The following is a 13054-nucleotide window of genomic DNA, read 5'->3' on the forward strand; positions in this document are numbered from 1 at the left end:
AGAAAATAAAACACTATCCAACCCAAACCTGAGAGAGAAAAGACTTTAACAAATCAATGGAGCCTAGGTGGCATGTAGGACAATATCAAGCAGTTTAAAATACATATGGTTGGAGAGGAGAAACATTAAAAAATTGAAAAAAATGACCACCAGAAAATTTTATATTTATTTAGATGAACAAGAATTATAATTCTGTCAACTTCAGAAACAGTATAAACCAGAAAAAAAAGAATTTTTTAAATGCTGCCAAAAAGTAATCTGTCAAATTAGAATTCCATATCTAAAAAAGATATATGCGTAAATGAAACTCAGACCAGGCATGATCATTGACACCTGTAATCCTAGCACTTTAGGAAGCTGAGATGGAGGATTGCTTGAGCCCAGGAGTTGGAGACCAGCCTGGCAACATAATGGGACACCATCTCTACAAAAATTTAAAAATTAGCCAGGTGTGGTGGTGCTTACCTGTAGTCTTACCTACTCTTGAGGCTGAGGTAAGAGGAAGGCTTGAGGCCAAGAAGTCAAAGCTGCAGTGAGCTGTAGTTCTGCCACTATACTCCAGTGGAGGTGAAAAAGGGAGACCCTGTCAAAAGAGAGAAGAAAGAAAGAAAAAAGAGAAAGAAAGAAAGAAGAAAGAGAGGAAGGAGGGAAGGAAGGAAGGAAGGAAGGAAGGAAGGAAGGAAGGAAGGAAGGAAGGAAGGAAGGAAGGAAGGAAGGAAGGAAGGAAGGAAGGAAGGAAGGAAGGGAGAGAGGGAGGGAGGGAGGGAGGGAGGGAAGGAGGGAGGGAAAGGAGGAAGGGAGGGAAGGAGGGAGGGAGAGGAGGAAGGATGGAAAAAGAAAAAGATGGGAAGAAAGAAAAAGAGGAAAGAGAAAGAAAAGAAAGAAAAAGAGAAAGAAAGAAAGAGAAAGAAAGAAAGATAAAGAAAGAAAGGAAAGAAAGAAAGAAAGAAAGAAAGAAAGAAAGAAAGAAAGAAAGAAAGAAAGAAAGAAAGAAAGAAAGAAAGAAAGAGAAAGAAAGAAAGGAGAAAGGAGGGAGGGACAGAAGGAAAACAAGAAAAGAAAAGAGAGAGAGAAAGAAAAAGAAATTACAATGAAATAAAGAAACTTTCCACAAAAAGAACAAGAAAAAAGAAAAAAATGTCAAGAGTATTCCTAGCTAATACATTTGAACTACAACATACTTTAAAGGAAGTCTTCTGGCCAAAGAAATATAGTTCTGCCTGAAAACAAAAACAAAAACAAAAACGAAACAAAAACAAACAACAAAACAGATACATAAAGGAACTGAGAGTATCAAAAACCATAATTATGTTGGTGTGTTAAAAAATAAATATTTTTCTTTCTTGTCTAAAATTGATTTAAAATATAAACATTTGTTATTTTGTACATTCACTTCAAAAGTTTATTAACTGGAAATTGGAAGCAGATTGTTTAGTTTGGAAAAGTTAACTCTTCATTATCAGCAAGATCAAGTAAACTCTGACTTCACTGATTCATTCAGGAATATTCAAATTGGAGAAAAAGTAAAAGAAAAAATTAAGACATTGGAATTTGAAAATTTTAAAAACTGAAGTTCAAGGCTCTGTATAACATGACCTAAAACTAACTTTCTAAAGTTATTCCCCACTATTTCCCAACATGTTATAGAGGAACTATGGCAGCTGAACTGCCTTCTGTATTTTTTTAATGATTATAATTTCTCAGAATTTCTTGATGCTATCACTAACTCAAATAAAATTTTCCCTAATTCAACTTTAACTATTTCTCTTTAGCCCCAGTCTACTCATTATTTGAAGTCTGTCTCAAAAGTAACTTCCTCCATGGAGCCTTTCTTAATTCTCTTTGACAAAAAAAATAATTTTTTGCTTTGAACCTCCATGATACATTGCAAGAAACATTCACTACACATGATCTGAGTTTAATATATATTACTTATGTACTTAGGTCCTATACATGACTAACTATAAGCAAAGGTTTTTCTTTGCTTACTATAATGTCATCTATATCATACAAGATAAATAGAAGTAACATTTACTGTGTATCTTTATGAAACTAATAATTTTAAAAATGCTAATTTTAATCATAACTCAAAGAAACAATTATTACTATGCCTTTTTTGTACATGATTAACTTTCCCATTTAGAAAAAAATGTTCAACTCGTGTATAATTTTACATAAACACACTCTGAGGCTGAAGCAAATCTGACTGATTATCAATGTGAAATTAAAATATAAAAACTGTTCTTGTAGTTATTTCTAAACAGAACTAACATTAGAATTGTCTGAATCATAAGAATCATCTATTTTGGAAAGATAAGATTCATCAAATGAATCTTTGGCCAACAACTGTTCTAGAACGATGCTAACATCACATGTAGGAATGCTACATTTTCTAGGATTTGATATTTTCAGTGATCAAGAATTGCTATATTTTCTAAATGGAAATACCACTAATACCACTACTAAAAACAGAATGCTATAAGTAGAATGTCTTTTGTTTCCAAAGTCAGTATACTAGAGTGATGTGAAAATAATAACAAAAGCAAGATATTTCGTGTCAAAGTTTACTTGGGATAAATGCTGTAGCCACGAGCACTGCTGGCAAGTATTCTCAGGGCAAACTGGAAAAAAGTTAAATAAAAACTGTATAAACTTGTCCAAGATCACATGAATAGTAGCAGCAAAGCTACAAGAATAACCCAGGGTTCTATTAATATGATCCAAAGCATGTATTTCTTTCACTAAATATATAGGTAATTGTTAAATGTAAATAGAAACCTAAGAGTCAAAACCAGTAAGTTGTTAAAGTATTACATATCTCAAAAGAGAGAGAGAGAAGGGAGTAAGATGATGAAAGACAGAACAGAGGGAAGGAAGGGAAGGGAAGGAAAGGGAAGGGAAGAGAAGGGAGGGAAGGGAGGGAAGAGAGGGAAGAAAGGGAAGGAAAGGAAGGAAAGGAAGGAGGGGAGGAAAAGGAAAGGGAAGGGAAGGAGGGAGGAAAGGAGGAAGGGAAGGGAAGGAAGGAGCTAGCATGTATTTGAAGCAGAAATTCTAAGTATTTCGGTTTAGAACATTTCATACAGAACACCCAAAGAAGTAAAGAAGAATAAATCAGAGTTACTTTCAGCACAATATAAAGAGAGCTATCTTTAGAATAATAGCAAAATTACTAATAAAAATTATTAACTTGAAGGGATAAAATTGCTATTGACTTGGAATTATTAAAGTTAGAGGAAGTAACTTCAATAAACCATGTCTTGAATTGCTGTTGGCAACTCTTGACAGTAATCTTATACTTCTTAAAATGCCTAAACAAGGAAATACATTTATTTAAAGTAAATCAAGTTTCTTCAATATGTGTTGCTTATGTATATGATTACAGATATAGTCTAGGAACTAAAATGATGCTGATGAAATAGTTTTTTGTATATCATTATTTAATAAATTTCCTTCGTTATACCCAAATGTGTCAGGAACATTGCTATGAAGCTTCAAGGAATATTGGGGTTTTGCTCAATGACAGTGATTTTTGAGATGAATAAGGCCATGAACTCTACCTGGATAGGGATCCTGTGGTTTGTGACAAGTGTCTCACCCACATACACACAAGATAAATCTAATTACAAATATCTCTGAATCTTGTGGCAGAACACTAAAAAAATGGTACTTTCACATATATATATGTGTGTGTGTGTGTGTGTGTGTATATATATATATATGTTATTCTAATAAATATACTTCGTGACCTAATGAAATAGTTACAGAATTTATTAATATATTTCAAAAAGTAGAATGGGCAGTTGTTGCTACTTCCATTTTGGTAACTCTTAAGTTATGGATGTGCAACTTGCTCATCACTAGCACTTTGTAAAAATTGTGTGATGTGTTGAAGCATGTACAATTAATATCTAAAAGATGTATACATCTTACAAAAATACATATTTAAATCTGTCTCTGAAAAATATTAAGAGAGTTTTACCAACAAACAATTTTAGGATATTAAAAATATTTTAGGACAGGTACAGTGGCTAATGCCTATAATCCCAGCACTTTGGGAGGCAGAGGCAGGCAGATTACCTGAGGTTGGGAGTTTGAGAGCAGCCTGGCCAACATGGTGAAACCCCATCTCTACTAAAAGTACAAAATTAGCCAGGCGTGGTGGCGCATGCCAGCTACCTGGGAGGCTGAGACAGGAGAATCACTTGAACCCGGGAGGCAGAGGTTGCAGTGAGCCAAGATTGCGCCATTGCACTCCAGCCTGGGCAACAAGAGTGAAACTCCATCTCAAAAAAAAAAAGAAAAAGAAAAAAAAATTAGGATTAAAAAAATGTATTGCTAAGCCTTTCTCCTCAACATATATTCCAAAGTGGTTCATAGCAACAATAATTAAAATTTAGAATAATGGTAATATTCAGTAATAGGAAGCAATTATTATGGTAATCATCTGTGGAAGATAATTTCAAGCAACCAATAGCAAAAGCAAAATTATGGAGACTGAATAATGGTGGTAATCAAATGAACAATTTCCCAGCTAAAATGCTTATTTGACAGCAACCTGGTTAATTAACGTCAGTTGCATGTCAATTCAAAAACAAACAAGTATATTAGCTAAAAAAATAAACAGAACACCTTTCAAGATAATTGAGAGAATTACTCATAAGCAACACAGAAGATCTAATTGATAAATATTTGTGAAAATATACCTCATACAGGTAAGTAGGTAACATACATAGGCAAGAGATACCTATATAAATACTTATCGATACAATTTGCATCCTCTCACAAATATTACCTAATGGTCCATGAAGTCAGTGTATTTTGTTTACCACTATATCGATAAACAAAGCACTGGAAACATGGTAGATGTAATTTGTTGAATTAAGTGAATTAGCAGATAAAACATTTCTGAGACTGTCCTTTGCAAAGAAAGGATTCATGTTTACTGCTTTTCAATATTTCACATGCACTTACTCTTAATGTCTATTCTCTTCCTACTAAGTCTGTGGGTTATAAGGAAAAAAGTGCTAAGTTGCCAACAAAGTGCGTAGCGGATATTTTTGTTTGTTTTGTTTTGTTTTGTTGCTTTATTTTATTAAACAACACGTGGCCCAGGGGAACTGGAAAGCTAATCATTTGGGTTAAAGTGTTCCTTTTGGTATTTCACTGTGGCATTGCACAGTAAAATTTTATAAGTTCCAGGAAAACAAATGAAAACAGTAATTCAGATTCCAGTCTATCTCTATAGCCTCTAATTTTTGTTCTCACTTATGGCATAGCCATCTTGGGAGCTCTTATTACAAAATTTAAATTCCCGAATCAACAGAGCATTTCAAACAGCAAGCTGTTGAACTCCTCAAAGAAGTTCATGTTGCAGAGGGTAACGGAAGTTCAGGAACCTCTTGCAATTCATTCTCGTCATCTCAGGAAGTAACACACTCTTTATGGTGTCTTAAATCCCATGCCATTAAAGCACTCAGTGTTCTTATAATATTAAAACAAGTGTTATCAGCCCCTAGTCCCAGCCCTAACATGTACGTTCAAGATTTCATGAGAGATGAGTTGTCAATATTGCCAACTTTTTTAAATATGAAAAATAGGTAGAAAAGGAATGTTGTCAGTGATTATGGGGTTAAAAATCTTTTTAAAAGAGAGTATTCAAAAATTCTAAGAAAGTAGTATCTGGTCTTTGCAAACAATAACAGACTCAAATTTAGTGAAGTGGGCAAAGACATTTCATTGTTGAGGAAATGTTGAAGCAGTATTTAATCATGTCTGCTTCTCTCCATGAATAAGGGAATAGCATAAAGAACACAGCTTTCTTGGAGTTAATGAAAAAGTAGGACAAAGAAAGCAACTCTGTCAGGTGGCAGCTCCAGTTCCTCAGATCTAAGCAGGGAACAGTAAACAACCACAGTGTCACTCTCCCGAGTTGCAGGAAACACAGCCTATTATCAAAGATCCTAAAGATGATGATGCAGGCCCTCCAAGTGACATAAGTCCTTGTGTAAAGAAAATATAAACTTGCCTTCAGTAAAATGGTCTGTTTTCTTGATTATCCTTTTAACTGTTTGATACATACCACCTCCACCCACTGAGACATGGTTAGAACAGCAACAAATTCTGGATTTTCTGAATCAGTGCCAAATTAAGTCTTTGGCCCATTTGTTGAGGTGTTCACCCTAGAGTTAGATTCAGAAAGTAATGTTCACTTCCACCTGACATCATTTGGTATTAAAACATTCCAACCTCAATTCAGGCAACAGCAGAGAAAAGAAAAGAAGGCTTCCCTAGAATTTCTAAGTCCCATCCCAATTTCAACTTCTTAAAAGAAATGATTCAGGCTTTAACACATTTTTAAAAATCATGATAGTAAAGAAGCTAGCAGAAAATACAGGGGCTTCTTTGTTTGGTTTTAGGTAAGGGAAATTTAAGATGATAGATTAAGCTTGGACACATCTGTGGAATCTTTGGCGTGAGACTGGTATAGCTATCCATCTAAATTATAGAATGAGCTTGTTCCTTATCTTTGGAGCAGTCAGAAATGATCCTAAAATGACCAACAGAATTGAGATAGATATAAGATAGATGCACTTCTCTTATCTCCTTCATTACTTGTTATACGGTATACAGCAAGTGTGTGCTTGTATGTGTGTAAACTTTCTCAGAATCTCCTCCACTATATTGTGAACTTCCTTAAAGTAGGGATGCATTTTTAAATATTTGATAATGTAAACTATGACATGGAATAGTCACATAATAAATGCATGGTTATTACATCAATATATTCATACCTGAATGAATGAATGAATGAATGAATGAATGAAAATTATTCTCAAGACAAGAAAAGTAAATCAAACAATAGTTACATTGGTTTTAGCTAACATTCACGTATACCTTGGTTAAGAAGAAAAATCAAAGGGGATGACAGTTGAGTCGTGTTAATTCATTTTTCTAGCTTGTATGTAAGAAGCAGTAGAGGCATAGATTTAGAATGATTGCCTAGCAACTTTTTACCAATAAAGAAAATTTTCGTGATTTTTGTTTTCTTGTGTGTGTGTACGTTTTTTTGAAACAGTTTCTCACTCCGTTGCTCAGGCTGGAGCACAATGGTATAATCACAGCTCTCAGGTTCAAGAGATTCTCATGCCTCAGTCTCCTGAGTAGCTGGAATTACACTCATGTACCACCACACACAGTTAATTTTTGAATTTTTAGTAGAGACAAAGTTTGCCATGTTGGCCAGGCTGGTGTCAAACTCCTGGCCTCAAGTGATCCACCCACCTTGGCCTCCCAAAGTGCTGGGATTACAGACATGAGCCACTGCACCTGGCCCAAATAAACAAAGGTCTTAAAAACAAACCTGAAAAAAATGATTTTAAAACAGAATTTAGTTTTTCGCTCAGGTACAGTTATTTTTTGATTATTTAATTCAATTTCTTAACATGATTCACAACTCATTGTGGATTACGTGGCTGGGCTTTAAACATCATAGAACAAGTAATATTCTCAAGCCGGGCGCGGTGGCTCAAGCCTGTAATCCCAGCACTTTGGGAGGCTGAGACGGGCGGATCACAAGGTCAGGAGATCGAGACCATCCTGGCTAACACGGTGAAACCCCGTCTCTACTAAAAAAATACAAAAAGCTAGCCGGGCGAGGTGGCGGGCGCCTGTAGTCCCAGCGGCTCGGGAGGCTGAGGCAGGAGAATGGCGTGAACCCGGGAGGCGGAGCTTGCAGTGAGCTGAGATCCGGCCACTGCACTCCAGCACGGGTGACAGAGCGAGACTCCGTCTCAAAAAAAAAAAAAAAAGAACAAGTAATATTCTCCATTTGCTTTAGTTCAAGCAAAACTTTGCCTTCTTATCTCTGCCAAACCCAATGCTAAAGAGATAAAGCCGTCAACTTTCTAAAGGAACAGATGAACTTGAGCCAATGAACAGAAAAGCATATACAAAATACAGAGAGAAGGGACCTACTTGTCTGAAACCAAGTCAAGTTATGAGGAAAAGCCACATGGAGAAAACATGCTCACTCTTGATGGTCTTGGAACTTGATGATGCTGGGACCTTAGTGTATCCAATGTAACTAATTGTTACTCACTTCTCAGTTCAAAAGCTGAGAAATTTACATTGCCTTTACCAACTCATGGCCTTCAGACAGGATATTTCTGACAGACTTCTTCACTCAGGGATAATAAATATTAGCCCTGATAATAAATAAATAAGCCCAATTTTAAAAATTGACTTATTTATCAACAATTACAATTTGGGATATGTCATAAGCAAAATGTGTAATTCTATTCTTCTTAAAAAATTGGATGCTCAGGTAGCACTGGGTGATTTCACTTGGAGCTTAGTATTAGCCACTTCCCTTAGACAAAAGAGACATATACCCAATATATCACAATCCCAATCACTTTTAAATGATAAAACATGACATAATAACTCTTTTCAGGAACATGAAAGAGAGAGGTGGGTTGAAGCAGTAGTGTGGGGTGGGCAGCTCCAGGCTCTAGCAGAAGAGCCAACTACTTGTGAGGCTGCAGATGAAGCAGGCATCCCACAAGTATCTTCCACAGATGGCATTAGAGAATGCAGCGGCACCCGGAAGCTTGAAGGCACCAGGAATCACAGAGCTCCAAAGAGGGTGTCACAGTCCTGGCTTGGGGAACTCCTAGGTCTGGGATCCCTGAAGGACTGCAGCTCTTCTCTCCTTCTTATCACCCACAACATGGCGAACAAGGGGCGTGTTTCAGCCCTGTTTGTGTTACGAAGGGCGTGTTCAGCCATGCCATTTGGTGGGTCCTGAGTTCTTGTCCAGTGCCCAGGAAGAATGAGGTATGCTGACAAGTGGAGGGTTAGCAAGGTGAAGAGGAGCTTTACTGAGCAATAGAACAGCTCAGAGGAGACTTGAAGTGTGTGGCGTTTGTCCACAGCCAGGGTGTCCCGATGAGTGTTCAGCTCTCAGCAGAGAGGAGACCCTGGAGTGGGTAGCTCGTCTTCACAGCTAGTAGTCTCAATGTTTGCTCAGCTCTCAGCAGAGAGGAGAACCTGGTGTGGGTAGCTCGTCTCCCCAGCTGGTCATCTTATCATCTCCTCAGCTCTCAGTAGAGAGGAGACCTTGGATTGGGTAGGTCCTCTCTGCAGCAGGCCATCCTGTTGTCTTCCTAAGTCTCTGTGAGTCCAGCACTTTTATGGGCCTCAGAGGGGAAAAAGTGTACACTGATTGGTTCATGGGCAGCTATGGGCAGGCATGGAAAAAGCACAACAAGTTCCCATTACAGTCTGCAGGACTAGCAGCCTGGCCCCCAAGCTTCAGGCCCTCCCTGGCTTGAATATGGAGCTTCAATAGGGACCTGCCCCCTTCTTCCCAGGAGCCTGTCTGCCTCCTGCTGCCATTCATGGCACTCAGGCTGTTCATGCCAAGGGGCTCCTGCAGGCCAGCAATGACCTGCCCTCAGCCCTGCCCTTGGCCTCCCTCTTGTGTTAGTTGGTGCCCAAAATCTGGAGGGGACGAAGGTGGCAGAGGGTTGGTGTGTTAATACTTCTCTGAGTGTGTGCACACCTGGTCAGCCTGGGATAGCAATCAGACTTGGCCCCAATCATGCTCTGAGATCAAAGCAGGTGCTAGAAGTGGAGAGAAGCCAAACAGTGGGAGCAGACACTTCCAAGCCTGTAGGGGTAACGGGGGATCTTCCCAGGCCCCTGAGAGTGCAGAGATGCCTGGATTCGCAGCTGTGATGTGGGCAGCTGCAGCTGTGCCTGGGAAGGTGGGGCTCCTCCTGCCTGTTCCTGGCTCCCACCAGCTCCCTGGAGCATGCAGTGCTGGCTGTACCTGCCCGCTGCAGCTGGCATCATGGCAGCTGCCACTCTAGACAGGCTGCCACTGCCATCACTTCCAGAATATTACATTGCTGTTACCTAGTAGATGTTCAATAAGCTTCTTAATTTTAATAAGCATTTAGCTAGGAACATGATGTTCTTTATACTTTGAGACATTACACACCTTCTTGTTATTGCCATGAGTGCGTTCTGTCTCTTAACTGAAACATGGCTCCCAAGCCTGAAACATCAGGGATAAAGTCTGGTGAGGGAAAGAAAAGCAGAGAAGAGAACCAAGAGCCAGCATGGTTCACCAAGGTCACAAGGCTCTTGGTTACTGACTGAATCCAGACTGTAGTCTCATGCAACTGGCAACAAATCTGTTCTTTACATTGGGTCTCAGCTGCTTTCCTTTTTTTAAATGCAAGTAATCAAACTTTTTCTCCCTACTTCTAAACGTTCTAGTACAGGTATTATTTCTATACTTATTGAATGCACAGTTTTTCAATAACAATCCTAGACAGATAGTGTCACTATTTAACACCTTAAATCTCTAATTATGATAAGTCAATTGTGACCTTTCCTAGAGTTCCTCAGAGGCATCCCTATTATCATCTTATCATTAAGATTTATTAGTATCATTTCATTTACAAACTGCCGTTTTCATTTTATTTTGGGGCATATGTTCAAACTGGCATCTTCCCCGGCTGCAATCGATGTACATAATGCCACAGCTCCTTGATTGGTTTAAGAACATTTTCCTGTCTACAAATAGGAAGACAGTTTAAGGTTTCTGATGATGGCACATTTCAAGTGACGCTGCTTAATTCACCTGCAGTTCTCAGTGTCTTGGTTGTCTCATATTGATCTTTAAAAATAAACTTCCTGATGTTGCAAACTAAGAAGTGGTCCTAAAGAAAAGAAGATTAAAACCACGGATGGTGCAATATAGATATCAGACATCCTATTACACTAACTATGAGTATTATAATTAATGTAATAAAGAAAAACTTAAATGTGTTGGCCTAAGGAGTTAGATAAGCCCTGGTAGGTGAGAAAGTTGCTTACGGTGACTGTTGTTGATTTCCTATTCCCGATTGTTGGTTTTTCTTTTTTACTGTTCTGAACTAGAAAAAAATGTCTTGGATTCATATAAATAACTTTCATGATCACTAAGAAGAATCATTGCTTACAGATGAATGTTTTCAGGATAATTGTCATATAGATTTGGTTATAAGAAATTAATAAAAATTGCTCCAAATAAATTTAAGATAATATATATCATTTATATGAAGTCTGTGTCAACTTCTAAAATATTGCTTTTAAGTGTTTTATTTATATTAAAATATGTAGTCTATATTCATTGGAAATATTTTCCTAACTTTGTTTTCATATAATTGCTTTTATTATTGTAATTTTTGTTGAACATTTACTTAGTACTCACTGATTAAGTCCATACGACAAAGAAAAGTTTCTCTAAATCTCCATTGAATTTGACTGTGCTCTGATTATTCCCGCTTCCCTAGCTTTCAAGACAAACAAAAGTGTCTAAAAGTTTTAATTGTAGTTGATAATTCTGAAAATGGAGTAACTTTTAAAGGCTCTTTCACACAAAAATCCTAAAGAAAACTCATAAATAATTAGTCTCGGTAAACCCCCTCACATTTTTAGAGCTTTTTTCACTTTATTTCCTTGATGTAAAGTGTTAGTTTTTAGGTAGATTAAAACAACCTATTAGAAAGTCTTGCCAGGTGTGTTGGCTTACTCCTGTAATCTCAGCATTTTGGGATACCGAGGTGAGCAGATCACCAGAAGTCAGGAGTTCAAGACCAGCTTGGCCAACATAGTGAAACCCTGTCTCTACTAAAAATACAAAAACCAGCCAGGCGTGGTAGTAGGTACCTGTAATCCCAGCTACTCGGGAGGCTGAGGCAAGAGAATTGCTTGAACCTGAGAGGCGGAGGTTGCAGTGAACCAAGATGGTGGCACTACACTCCAGCCTGGGCGACAGAGCAAGATTCAATCTCAAAAAAAAAAAAAAAAAAAAGTAGGCTGACTCTACATTTATTTGTACTGTTCTATTTTAAAATATTTTAAATAATTTTTAACAGAATTTGCACCACAGAATGTCCAGGATACATGAGGAAGGAGCAATGAAGTAAGTGTTCCTCAAAGTGACAGTTATAAGTGACTAAGACATAGGGAGATGAATCACTTGGTCATCATATTGATTTGAATTCTGGGAGGACATAGATTATACATTTGAAGGAGAAAGGCAATGCATTTCTGCAAATGGATACTGCTTAAAGTCCCTAAAATGCTCCTTGAAATAAATGGGGCAAAATAGAGGTTATTTTACCCTAAAGCAATCTTACCTCCAATCTTGGCAGATTTCCAAATTTTTGAGGCTTGACCATCATCTTATATCAGAGTGACTTTAAGGGGACAGGCAATGGGATATTCACTGGATGTAAAATCAGATGATTTTGGTTTGAAAGCAAGCCTTTTCGCTTATGGACTTTTTGACTTTCAGCAAATCACATAACATCTCGAATTATTAATTGCCATATTATCTGTGAATGACTTATATATACACATATAAGCCAAGAATATTTTGTAAGCAGTGAATTGCTTTACTGCCATATTCAACAAAGGAACCAGTTGTTAGGTGATCGCCATTCATTTATTCATTCAATCATACTGTTAGGTTGGGTGAAGGATACTGACATCCATAAAAAACCATCCCCTAATTTCAAGACTTACACAGTCCAGAAAAGGTTGTAGAGTCAACTCACTGTGGCTCACATTTGTATTTTGTCTGCTAGCATATTTATTTAAAGTTGCAATTGTCAGGCCTTTTAATACCCTCTCCAGTTAGTCACATGCTCAACCTCTCCTTTTCTTACATTAACCTGCTTTAGTCAAACAAAGTCACATACTATAGGTACTCTCTTTAGTCAAATTATTTTTTCAGTAGATATGCCTTATCTATGTTGCAGTTTGACATTAAAGCTACATTCAAGAAAATGTTTCTCCATGCAAGCTGTTGGAATAACATCCATAAGAATTCAGCCATTCTTATTTGTATATTTGTCCAAAATGCTCCTTTTCCCCCATTTTACTTCTAGATTATGTATATCTGTAAATGTTTCTTAGATTTACTTTGCTACATTATAGTTTTGCCAAAACATACCCCTGCTGAACAGGATACGCTTTTCTCACCTCATTCTGAGGC

At 37.5% G+C, this 13054-nt stretch overlaps 1 protein-coding gene across 2 annotated transcripts in view; it reads right to left on the reverse strand.

Annotated features, from left to right (window-relative positions):
• The window catches only part of KCNC2 (potassium voltage-gated channel subfamily C member 2), a 269322-nt gene that overhangs the window by 34690 nt on the left and 221578 nt on the right, over window positions 1-13054 (reverse strand). For both annotated transcript variants that reach the window (XM_074007438.1, XM_074007437.1), the window contains exon 3: window positions 466-583. In XM_074007438.1, coding sequence (XP_073863539.1) covers window positions 466-583 — 118 coding nt within the window. The remainder of the gene's footprint in view (window positions 1-465; window positions 584-13054) is intronic.

The sequence above is a fragment of the Macaca fascicularis genome, chromosome 11 (genome assembly GCF_037993035.2).
Source record: "Macaca fascicularis isolate 582-1 chromosome 11, T2T-MFA8v1.1".
In the NCBI taxonomy this organism is placed as follows: Eukaryota; Metazoa; Chordata; class Mammalia; order Primates; family Cercopithecidae; genus Macaca; species Macaca fascicularis.